This window comes from Schistocerca nitens, chromosome 11 (assembly GCF_023898315.1).
Source record: "Schistocerca nitens isolate TAMUIC-IGC-003100 chromosome 11, iqSchNite1.1, whole genome shotgun sequence".
Lineage (NCBI taxonomy): Eukaryota > Metazoa > Arthropoda > Insecta > Orthoptera > Acrididae > Schistocerca > Schistocerca nitens.
Genome location: NC_064624.1, coordinates 27,076,521 through 27,089,001, shown reverse-complemented (window position 1 = coordinate 27,089,001; position 12,481 = coordinate 27,076,521). Strand labels below are relative to the sequence as shown.

The following is a 12,481-nucleotide window of genomic DNA, read 5'->3' as shown; positions in this document are numbered from 1 at the left end:
TATCTTAGAAGAAAGATTAAGAAAAGGCAAACCTACGTTACTAGCATTTGTAGACTTAGAGAAAGCTTTTGACAATGTTGACTCGAATACTCTCTTTCAAATTCTAAAGGTGGCAGGGGTAAAATACGGGGAGTTGAAGGCTATTTACATTTTGTACAGAAATCAGATGGCAATTAAGAGTAGAGGGGCATGAAAGGTAAGCAGTGGTTGGGAAGGGACTGAGACAGGGTTGTAGCCTCTCCCCGATGTTATTTAATCTGTATATTGAGCGAGCAGTAAAGGAAACAAAAGAAAAATTCGGAGTAAGTATTAAAATCCATGGAGAAGAAATAAAAACTTTGAGGTTCGCCGATGACATTGTAATTCTGTCGGAGACAGTAAAGTACTGGGAAGAGCAGCTGAACAGAGTGGACAGTGTCTTGAAAGGAGGATATAAGATGAACATCAACAAAAGCAAAACTAGGATAATGGAATGTAGTCAGGTGATGCTGTGGGAATTAGATTAGCTAATGAGCCATTTAAAGTAGTAGGTGAGTTTTTGCTATTTGAGGGGAAAAATAACTGACGATGGACGAAGTAGATAGGATATAAAATGTAGACTGGCAATGGCAAGGAAAGTGTTTCTGAAGAAGAGAAATGTATGAACATCGAGTATAGATTTAACTGTCAGGAAGTCGTTTCTGGAAGTATTTGTATGGAATGTAGCCATGTATGGAAGTGAAATATGGAGGATAAATAGTTTGGACAAAAAGAGAATAGAAGCTTTCGAAATGTGGTGCTACAGAAGAATGCTGAAGATTAGATGGGTAGATCACATAACTAATGAGGAGGTATAGACTAGAATTGGGGAGAAGAAGAGTTGTGGCACAACTTGACAAGGAGAAGGACTGGTTGGTAGGACATGTTCTGAGGCATCAAAGGATCACAAATTTAGCATTGAAGGGCTGCGTGGAGGGTAAAAATCGTAGAGGGAGACCAAGAGATGAATACACTAGCTGATTCAGAAGGATGTAGGTTGCAGTAGGTACTGGGAGATGAAGAAGCTTGCACAGGATAGAGTATCATGGAGAGCTGCATCAAACCAGTTTCAGGACTGAAGATAACAACAACAACAGAGCAAACCAAAGACTGCAATTCATTGCCAAAACACTTAGAAGGTGCAACAGGTCTACTAAAGAGACTGCTTACACCACGGTTGTCCACCCTTTTCTGGAGTATTGCTGTGTGGTGTGGGATCTGCGTCAGGTGGGGCTGGCGGATGACACTGAAAAAGTAAAACAAATGGCAGCTCGTTCTGTATTATCGCGAAATAGGGGACATAGTGTCAGAGACATGGTATGTGAATTGGAGTGGCAATCACGAAAACAAAGGCGTTTTTCGTTGTGACAGGATATTCCCATGAAATTGCAATCACCAGTTTTCTCCTCCGATTGGGAAAACATTCTGTTGGCACCCACTTACATTTGGAGAAATGATCATCACGATAAAATACGAGAAATCAGGACTCGCACAGAAAAATTTAAGTGCTCGTTTTTCCTGTGCGCCGTTCGACAGTGGAATGGTAGACAGTGAGTTTGAAAGTGCTTCATTGAACCATCTGCGGGGCACTTTATTGTGAATAGCAGAGTAATTGTGTAGATGTAGACGAATAGTTTATCAATGTACCTGCCACACGAAATGCTGTGCAGTGAAGATTAGGGATATGACAGAAGCACCCAGTAACTACACAATGCTTACATGGTGGCCTCCAAAACAATTGATAAATAAAAACCTCAAAATTTATTTATTGCTAAAGCTTTCCAGAAATTCTGTTTCTTATTCTGGTTGGTTTATGGTTGACTGGCATATTGTAAAATTTTAATTGTAAGTTTTATTTCTAGTACTTTGACAAACAGAAAGGTATTGTTTGAAATCTTATTTGCATATTTTTCTGATGTGTTTTATCATTATTAGTGTTCAGTTACTTCACTTACATGTGTATGAAAATACAAGTTGTAAATTATTGAGTTATAAAAGTTACAATATTTAGTGATTCAGTTGTCAACTTCTAGAATCTGACACACCATGATACCAGTTACATTTAAAAAAATCGTGTGATCCAATTAATTGTTCAAAAACACTCGAAATTTTCCAGATACCATGCCAAACATAACTATGTACTCAACACAATGCAAAAAAGTGAAAAGGTACAGTCAGAACAAATGAAAACTCTGGAGCCTGCAGACCTTCAGTAGTTAGTAATCTTTCATATTCACCTATGTACATACTGAAGACCTGAAAAGCATTACAGTTCTTTTCTGTGGGAAAGGGTTTAACTGCAGGTATAATAATGAAACCCAGATACTACAGGTGTAGCTCATGCATCAGCTGTTATCAGTGCCACTCAGTATGTAGTATTACCCTTCAGTATTTAATGGGTGATGATGTGACCATTTATGTGTGTGTCCTTGAGTCAACGGTGTTCTGCAATGCCAGGAGACCAGATGTTGGGAAGATGTAAAAATTTTCAACAAGGCTCACTCCAAGTGTACTGGAAAATTTGCAACCATTTCCATCTGTTTAGACAATATTTCCATTTGTGGAAGGCTTCACATAAGTTGCAGTGCCAAAAACAGTTTTAGATTAAAACAATCTGCTAGTGTGTCATTCACATTCATTCATCAGTATGCAAATTTATTCCATTGATTGATGTCACCTTGATTGTTGTTCATGAACAGTCATTGTCCAGCTGATCAACATCCATTGTAGATAATGAACGAAAATATTGATGCTTGCACTAGTAATTGATTTATTTGGAATCAAACAAAAAAAATTGTTTACCAGGTGAAATAAATTTACTATTTCTAGAGGTGAAAGTGTTGGCGAAACAAGGAGAATGCACTTACAGAGCTAACATAATCGAAGAGGAACATTTAGAAATTATTTCTCTTAAATAAATCTGAAATACTTTGAACTTAAAAATTTTGAATTAAAACATGTAACTGATTCATTTTTTGATACATTTCATAAATTATTGTAGACTATTGACTTGTAGCACTGTATTTTAAAAAGATTGTAACACGTGAAAGTGAAGTATTTTAGTTCTAATCAAAAAATTTCAGATCAAATCGGCAGTGACTCAGAATAATCATTATTGAATTTCCTCTGGTTATTTTCGTTTTAAACCACTTTTACCTCATCAGTTCCTTACTTCTGGTGGAATATTATAATTTTAAATCAGTAACAGTTACTGAATATGTCAATTCTTATGCACTTTTATGACTTGGTGGCCTATAGTACTGGATTTATGGTCACTCAAATATTGTTTCTTTGTTGTATATCTCAATATTTAACATTACCCTCCTCACTCTTCAGATTTACTCAGACTACTGGTGGGAGTTGCAGCATATCATATGAAGAAACTTGTCACCGTAGACTGGTCCAGGATGAGTTGGTGATAGACATGGAGAAGTCAACACATGGGTTCAGTACCAATGCAGAAGATGTGACTATTGATAAGGAATGCTCAGTTGCCACCCAATATGTCTGTAGTACGAGGGAAAAGGAATTACATGTATATAGCTGTAATTTCTGCCAACAGAGCTTTTCTTCAAAATACAGACTCATAATGCATGTGTTTATGCACATTGATGGAACGCAACCACCTTCGTATGTTTGTAAGTGGTGTGGTGAGGTATTTCACAGTAATGTTGGCTTGAAAAAGCATATGAGAATGAGTGAGAATTGTCAAGTTTTAACGGCTGACAGTCATGAAAAATATGGACATAGTGATGAGCGTCAAACCACTACCTCGTTGGATAGTGAGGCAGCAGTTTCTGTCACAGAACACAATGACCAGTCTTCATGTAAGGAAACTTGGAAAGATTCAAAGAAGCCCTCCAATGACATATGTAACACACATATGACAAATGATAGAGAGAAAACAAGTAATTATGGAACTTTGTCTATAGCTGTTAATGTCAGTGCCCAGGCTGATCTACTTACTGCTAACAGAACCGACAGATGTGGTATTTGTGGCAAATTGTTTGCTAGGTCAGGTGATCTCGAGAGACATGTTTCCATTCATACTGGGAAAAGACTTCACAAATGTGATATTTGTGAGAAATTGTTTGCCCAGTCACGTTATCTAAAGGTGCACACATTAATTCACACTGGAAAGAAACCTTACATGTGCGAGATTTGTGGGAAATCTTTTACTATGTTAGGTCATCTTAAGAAACATTCATTAGTTCACACTGGAAATAAACCTCACAAATGTGAGATTTGTCGGAAATCATTTACTATATTAGGCAATCTTAACAAACACATATCAATTCACACTGGCGAGAAACCTCACAAATGTGAGATGTGTGGGAAAGCTTTTTTGTTTTCAAGCTATCTGAAGGCACACTCATTAATTCACACTGGAAAGAAACTTCACAAATGTGAGATTTGTGGGAAATCTTTTACTATGTTAGGTAATCTCAAGAAACACGTATTAATTCACACTGGAAATAAACCTCACAAATGTGAGATTTGTGGGAAATCTTTTGCTAGGGCAGATCATCGCAAGACACACACATTATTTCACACTGGAAATAAATGTCACAAATGTGAGATTTGTGGGAAATCTTTTACTATATTAGCCAATCTTAACAAACACTTCTTAATTCACACTGGAAAGAAACCTCACAAATGTGAGATTTGTGGGAAATCTTTTGCCGCGTCAGGCTATCTAAAGAACCACATTTTAATTCACACTGGAATGGAACCGCACAATTGTGAGATTTGTGGGAAATCTTTTACTATGTCAAGCCATCTCAAGAAACACGTATTGATTCACACTGGAAAGAAACCCTACATGTGCGAGATTTGTGGGAAATCTTTTACTATGTTAGGTGGTCTCAACAAACATGTATTAATTCACACTGGAAACAAACCTCACAAATGTGAGATTTGTGGGAAATCTTTTACTGTATTAGGCAATCTTAACAAACATTTATTAATTCACAATGGAGAGAAACCTCACAAATGTGAGATTTGTGGGAAATCTTTTACTATGTTAGGTGATCTCAAGAAACATACATTAATTCATGCTGGAAATAAACCTCACAAATGTGAGATTTGTGGGAAATCTTTTGCTAGGGCAGATCATCGCAAGACCCATACATTATTTCACACTGGAAATAAACCTCATAAATGTGAGATTTGTGGGAAATCTTTTACTATATTAGGCAATCTTAACAAACACGTATTAATTCATACTGGAAAGAAACCTCACAAATGTGAGATTTGTGGGAAATCTTTTACTATGTTCGGTGATCTCAAGAAACACGTATTAATTCACACGGGAAAGAAACCTCACAAATGTGAGATTTGTGAGAAATCTTTTACTATGTTAGGTAATCTGAAGAAACATGTATTAATTCACACTAGAAAGAAACCTCACAAATGTGAGCTCTGTGCGGAATCTTTTGCTACATCAGGTGATCTCAAGACACATGCATTTGAACACACTGGAAGTGGACCTCACAAATGTAGTATCTGTGACAAAAGTTTCACTTACTTGGATACTCTCAAGACACATGCATTACTTCACGTCAGAAAGAAAATGTAAGTATGTGTTAGTTTACGCAAATAGGTTTTCATGGTTGGTGCCCTCAAGACCTATAAAATAATGTATGTACCAGGGGACAATAAATTGTACTTTCGGTGAAATAACTTTAAAATCTGGTATAATTGTGAAAAAACTTGTAATGATGTGTACTATAGAGTGCTAACAGATAATGTGACAAAAAATTCATATCTGTAGCTTCAGATGTCAAGAAATGGTATTACCAAATACTCAAGAAACATGAATCAAATGTGTTTTTGTCATTAGCACTGCTGCTTTTTCCTATTGATCTTGCGACAAGAAGATTGTGAATTGTGATAAATCCTTACATTTGTCAGTAATCATAAGTATCTTGCAATATTCAGTATAAGGCCAAGGAAATGTGATGACTTGCTGCTTAATATTCCAAACAAAGTCATCATGTAGTAATTGTTACTCTGTATTTTAGAAACAGTTACAGTAAAAATATATTCATGGCACTTGCTTCATTGAGGCTAGTAAACTCAATACTGGAGAAAAATGATTATAACAATTATTTTACTCAGTTATGTTTTCTCAAGAGACTTGGTGTGTCATTAATAGTGTGTACATTTGTGTTCTGTTGGTACTAATCCTGCATTAGTAAACATAACAACAAATATAAGAACCTGCTTAATAGCATATTTGGCCATCTTTGGAATACAGTACTTTGACAATTCTACATGATATGGACTTGACACATCATTTACATGTTTCTGGGTGTATGTTGCACCAGTTGTATTCCACACATTTAGATTAGCTAAATGGTATGGTCAAGACATCAGTGTTAGTTCCCATGCTACTCAGACCATGCACATGTGACATGGACAATTATCCTGCTGAAAGATGCCTTCACTATGGGAGACCACACCAGAAATGAAGGAATCCATGCAGTTGCAATAAATGTCATGTAGTCTGCAACTGTCATGATGCCTTCTGTTGCTAACAGGTGTCCCACAGGAGCCAAAGTGACTGCCCCCATAGCATAATGGGCCCTCTATTTGGTGCCATTCATTTAGATGATAGCATATCTGGATGTGCAACTGACCTGGTGTAACAGGAAATGTTAGCCATCCTGACAGTTAACATTTGAATTGACCTTCACTCCAGCCTCAATGATCCCTTGCCCACTGCAGTTGCAAGCGTACATTTTGGTGGATCGGTATGGAAACATACAGTGACCATATGTTCCAGAGCCACACATTCAACAACGTACATTGAACTGTGGGTTCCAAAACGTTTATGGCTGCCCCAGCGTTGTTTTCTGTCATTAGATATGCCACATATTGCCACATATCCAGCTTTACAGAGCAGGCAAGCTTCTGACCTCCATACTTTGTGAAGAAGTATAGATGTATTGCATCTTTTGATAATGTTATGGACTTACTACCTTTCAGCCACTTTCCTCAGATGTTCACAACAGTAGCATAGATCCATTGTACCAACTTCACCACTTTTGAGGTGCTAGTTCCCAACTGCAATGCCACTTTAACTTGCCCTTTGCTAAAGTCATTTACATAATTAAATTTACATGTTTTCAGCTCATCTTACTGATAGAACAAAAAGTGTAAATCTCTGGTCTGCTTATATATTTGTAATCTGTTTACCGCATCATGTGCATACAACGTGGTGTTCATTCTTCTCATGAACAGTGTTCATGACATTTTTACCCATCAGTACACCTTCATGTAAATCGGTCAGATGCGGAAATGTGTAATCTAAGAAATTCATCATGCTTGGTTGCCATTTACACTAGTGCACAATAGCTAAATTTTTTGTGAAATATTTTTGTTTCACAAAGCTCTGTACATAATTCAGAGATAATATAGGTAAGTGTTATCCACCAAACCTCTTAATTACTTGTTCAGCATCTAATATTGCGTAAGTTCTACCAAAAAAAAAAAAAAAGAAAAAAGAAACAGGTAAACAAACATTAGGTGTTATGATTTGATTCCAGCTTTTTTTTATACACAAGAACAACACTTGGGAGAGCTCAGAACGTGAGCACTAAATACTTCTTGTATTATATTCAAAGATGTTTCCATTGTGGGTATTTTCCTTAATTTGTGGTAAATGTACATGAGGTTTTTGGAAAATTGTACTTATGCTTCAGTTTCAATTTCAGAACGATTGTTTTTAATTTTGATTTCCTACCTATTTGTTATTGTTGAAAGTGGTTTAGTATGTTTCATCATATGTGTAACAATGGGAGATAGTTATAAATAAGTGATTGGCACTGTTGCTACACTTCAGCTGTGACACTTTGTAGTGATATGATTACATTGTATTTCATCTTTCCCATGATATTACACCCACAACTGCTGTATGGGTTATTCATAATAGACAACATCCACATACATTTGTATTAAATATTATTTTCCAATAAAAGGAAAGAAAAACAGGGTTTCTGGACAATAACCTTATATTCCAATGAATCTGAGAATGTACTACAAAGTGTGGCGACTATACATATTATGAATCTCTAAGAAACAGTAAAATTTGTAGTAACATGTTAAAAGAAGGTACACAATATGGACTGAATATCTATAGGCGTCAGCTAAGGATGGGTCATATGGTGTTTCTCTGGTACACGAGATGTAAGCAGAAAATAAACATATTCAGTGGTTGTGTGGAAAACCACCCAAAGAACTGAGTCTACGTAAACACTGTACATACCGATAAATTAAAGAGTGTAAAGTTGTAGGTTGTGGATCCAGGAGTAAGGGTAATCAAGCATATTGTTTAAAAAAAAACAACAATGAGGAGTACTTTAAAACAACTAACTGGTATTTACATCAGAACTTTACTTCTAAGGCCACTAACAGACTGAGGGGCATAGTGCTGGAGAATGGGATAGAAGCACACCTCCGATCAGACTGAAAGCTGGTTGCCAATAGTGAGCCAAATTTGTCCCGGCTATGGCCCCATGTGGCCATTAACAGCGGTATCATTGGTTGCTGGATGGTTTTCTAGGTTTTCCTCCCTAAGGATGCTTCTCGGAAGTGTTTCTCCATCAGTATCCTCACTATCAGAATTGTATGAATGTGAACAAGGCATATACAGCGGTAACTGATACAGAACTAGCCCCTGACAAGCCACAGCTCTGAAGTGAAACATATTTCATAAAGTGTTCCCCACTCGGTCTATCAATCTACCACACACACTTCACTCCCCCTCCATAGCAGCAGGCTAATTATTTCAAAATTACAAAAGTAGTAGTTTGATGTTTGAAAATGCTCCTTTGGACCGGTGGCTCTTGCTAAAGGATGCAACGTTCTAATAGGGGAAACAAATAATTTCCAAAATGCAGTAAAAGAAGTGGACATGAATAGAAAACCAAAAGTATTTAAGAAGTGACAAATAATAGTACAATAATTTAGTGTTCGAATTGGCCAATTTTGGCTACTGTAGAAATAATTTTGGCTATTGTAGAAATATACGCAGCCAACTGAAATGATGCACTGATACAGTGGTGTGGTGGTGCCGAGGCAACAGGTGTGCTGACCATGTACTGAGCCAGCAGGGACAGCATGAGGGTTGCCAAGATACATCAGCTGGGCAGTGGCTAAGCTGGTGCAATGGTGATGCCAGTGGACAGTGATGGAGTATTGTGGTTCAGAATGACAGCATTGGGGCCAGCAAATGTTGTTACCAGTATATATCCATAATAAACTAATCTCATTAAGACAACTGTAACACTTTCATTGTTTTATTAAATCTTATTTCATGTACTTAGGTTGACAGCCCTGTAGACAGGCATATGTGCATGTATGAAGCTCTCACTAAGTTAAGCGATTAATATTGAAATAAGAGCTAATTTAGTTAATATTACATTTTAGACTAGTGCATTTACTTCTTATCTAATCTATGTATTGAAGGTTTTGCTTTTCTAAACGTAATTACATCGAAAAGGAAATATTTTGTAAAGCCCGGCAGTTGCGTTGTTGTTTACATATTTTGGCGTAAATTTCGTATGAGTGTAGATATTTTTTTTTGTCTAGACTTAGCTCTTCAAAGTTAAATTAATTCGTGTCTCTCATCCAGAATTTGTGTGGTTGATTAAAAGTTTCTGAGCCAAGTTTATAAGTTTGATTATATTAGTGTTTAGTTACATAGCAGGACAAGTTAAAACCTATTGTGCTGATGAAGTTATTTTCTGCTTTTGTGTCATGTTTTACTATCAACCATGTGTGACAAGTGTGGTGGTTGCCGTAGAAATTTGAAAGAGGGAGTGTTCTGTATAGACTGTAGGTTGTGGTTTCATTGGGGAGAGTGTAGCGGAGAGGAAACAAGGATAGATAATGAGGCTCTTCCATAGCAGTGTAGGTTACATAGAAAGGATAGAAAAATCGCGGAACTGGCGGCAAAGATTTGTGCCCCTAAGGCTGAATTAGAAATCGCGAATTTGGAATTATGTAAGCTAAGGGAGGAGAAGGACTCTGGGCGTTGGTAAAAGGTAGCCAGCAAAGGGCAGAAAAGGGAAACAGTTGATAAAACTTATAAAATTCAGTTAGGAAATCAGTTTGGCTTGCTATCTGAAGTAGTGGAGGAAGGGCCTCATCCAGATTTAGTTGAATGTAGGTTGAAGCAGAATATTAACTTAAAGAAAAAAGACAGGTCGGGATCAAACCAGAATAGGAGAAGAAAAATTCTGCTTATAGGTAGCAGTCATGGGAGGGGTGTGGGCCAACAGCTACAGGAGAAATTAGGGACAGAGTACCAGGTCACAAGTTTTGTGAAACCAAGTGCTAGCCTTAGCCAGGTGACAGAAAACGTATGTCAGCTATGCAAGGACTTTGAGAAGGAAAATCAGGTAATTATAGTTGGGGGAGCAGTAAGCAACCTGGCTATGAATCCAGGGTATAGTATTGGGAGTGACCTGGATAAAATAGGAGCAGAAACTGGGCACACGAATGTTGGGTTTTTGTAGGTATTTCAGCACTATGATCAGCCCTGAGTATCGCGTGTTAACACTGAACTGAACAGGATGCTCCAGACACCGGCAAAGTCGCACATGAGTGTTGGTCCAGTTGATGCTATTGGTAGGTGGGGCTACACTACACATGGCCTGCACCTTATTAGGAAGGGGGAAGATAAATTAGCTTCTCTATTAGCAGATACTGTAACGGGGGCCACAGTCACACAAGGGGTGATCCCTGTGGTTATTGCGACCAAGGCAGACAGGTTTTTTTAGATTAAAGTCAATTTCCAGACAGACAACAACGAAGGAAAATAGAAGAAAAGAAACTTCATGCACAGCAAACAAGGATAAACCTAAGGATGATATCAACTTCACCAAAATATCAGAGGAATAAAAAAAAGTAGGTGAGCTGATAATGTATTTAGATGATCTCGAAAATAAGAATGAGATTGATATACTTTGTCTGTCTGAGCACCATGTAACTGTGGGGATGGAAAGTGTCAGTATAAATGGGTATCATTTAGCATCTTACACTTGTACTTCTAGTATGGATAAAGAAGGAGTTGCCATTTTCATAAAACAAGGGTATAAATACAGAACTGTTGAAGTGAGCAAATTTGTTGTTGATCACCACTTTGAGGTTTGTACATGTTAACTTTAGCTAGATAATGTTGATATTAGCAACAGTGTACAGGTTTCCACTAGGAGATTGGGAGCTATTCATAAAAAAGTTTGACTCCCTATTATGCTGTCTGTCAGACAAAAAGAAGAAGTTATCAATCTGGGGTGATTTCAGTGTTAATTTTTCTAAGCAATTCTGATAGGAAAAGTGAACTAGAAGTGTTGTTAACAACATATAACTTAGAATCAGTAATCAGTATCCCTACATGTATAGCTCAAGACAGTAGTACTCTAATAGATAATGTATTTGTACAGAAAGAGGATGTAGAACAAACACATGCCTTCCCTGTGGTAAATGGATTATCTGACCATGATGCACAACTGATTAACTTACAAAACATAACAGGGTGTACACTTCAGAAACCATTAAGTAAAAGTGTGAGGGTGCTCAACCCGGTATCAATAGATCACTTCAGAGAAAGTTTAGGAAATGTAAACTGGGGAGATATATATAATGATCCAAATGCTAATGATAAATGCAGCATATTTCCTAATAAATTTATATCCCTTTTTGAACATCGTTTTCCAAAGAAAATTACTAAATGTAACACCACAATATTTTTAAAGAAACCTTGGATTATTGTAGGTATTAATGTGTCTTCAGAAAGAAAAAGAAAACTGTATGAGACAGCAAGAAGTAGTTTTACACTATAAAAATTATTGTAACACACTGAGAATAGTTGTAAGGACATCAAGAAATATATAAGTTAGAGAACAAGTTAACAACTCCAGCAATAAAATCAAATCAATATGGAATGTTGTTAGAAGGGAGACAGGAAAACTAACCAGTGGGGTAGGTAGTATTACTGATAAAGAGAATGAGACCATATTAACCAACATTACACAGGTAGCCAATGTATTTAACAATCACTTCTTAAGCATAGGAGAAAAAATTGGTGAGAATAGTTCAAAAGAAAAAGCCAGGCAGCACATGGAAAAGTCAGTTTTGAAAAATTTTAGTCAGATTAGGTTTCATCTAACAAACTCTTGTGAAATAAGGAAAATTATTAAATCATTGAAAAATAAATGTTCTTTAAGAGTAGACGACATCAAATCAATTTGGAGCAATTACAGCTGATATTTTGAGTCACATATGTAATGCATCAGACTCAGGGAATTTTTCCAGGCAGGTTAAAATATATCCATTGTCAGGCCTCTCTACAAAAGGGGGAAACCACAGATGCCAATAATTACCGGCCAGTATCCTAGTTTACAGCATTTTCAAAAATGTTTGAGAAAGTAATGTACTCAAGAGTGGTTAGCTATCT

General features: G+C 36.8%; 1 protein-coding gene across 10 annotated transcripts in view; it reads left to right on the top strand.

The window, feature by feature from the left end:
• The window catches only part of LOC126212926 (zinc finger protein 708-like), a 126,914-nt gene extending 117,516 nt beyond the window's left edge, over window positions 1-9,398 (top strand). For 2 of the 10 annotated variants that reach the window (XM_049940438.1, XM_049940442.1), the window contains one exon: window positions 9,044-9,398. In XM_049940438.1, the coding sequence (XP_049796395.1) occupies window positions 9,044-9,068 (25 nt within the window). In that variant the 3' untranslated portion in view covers window positions 9,069-9,398. Of the gene's footprint in view, window positions 1-3,354; window positions 5,886-9,043 lie in introns of those variants that run through there. The other 8 variants (XM_049940437.1, XM_049940433.1, XM_049940441.1 and 5 more) reach the window with 7 other exon arrangements.
• The last annotated feature ends 3,083 nt before the right edge of the window (window positions 9,399-12,481 follow it).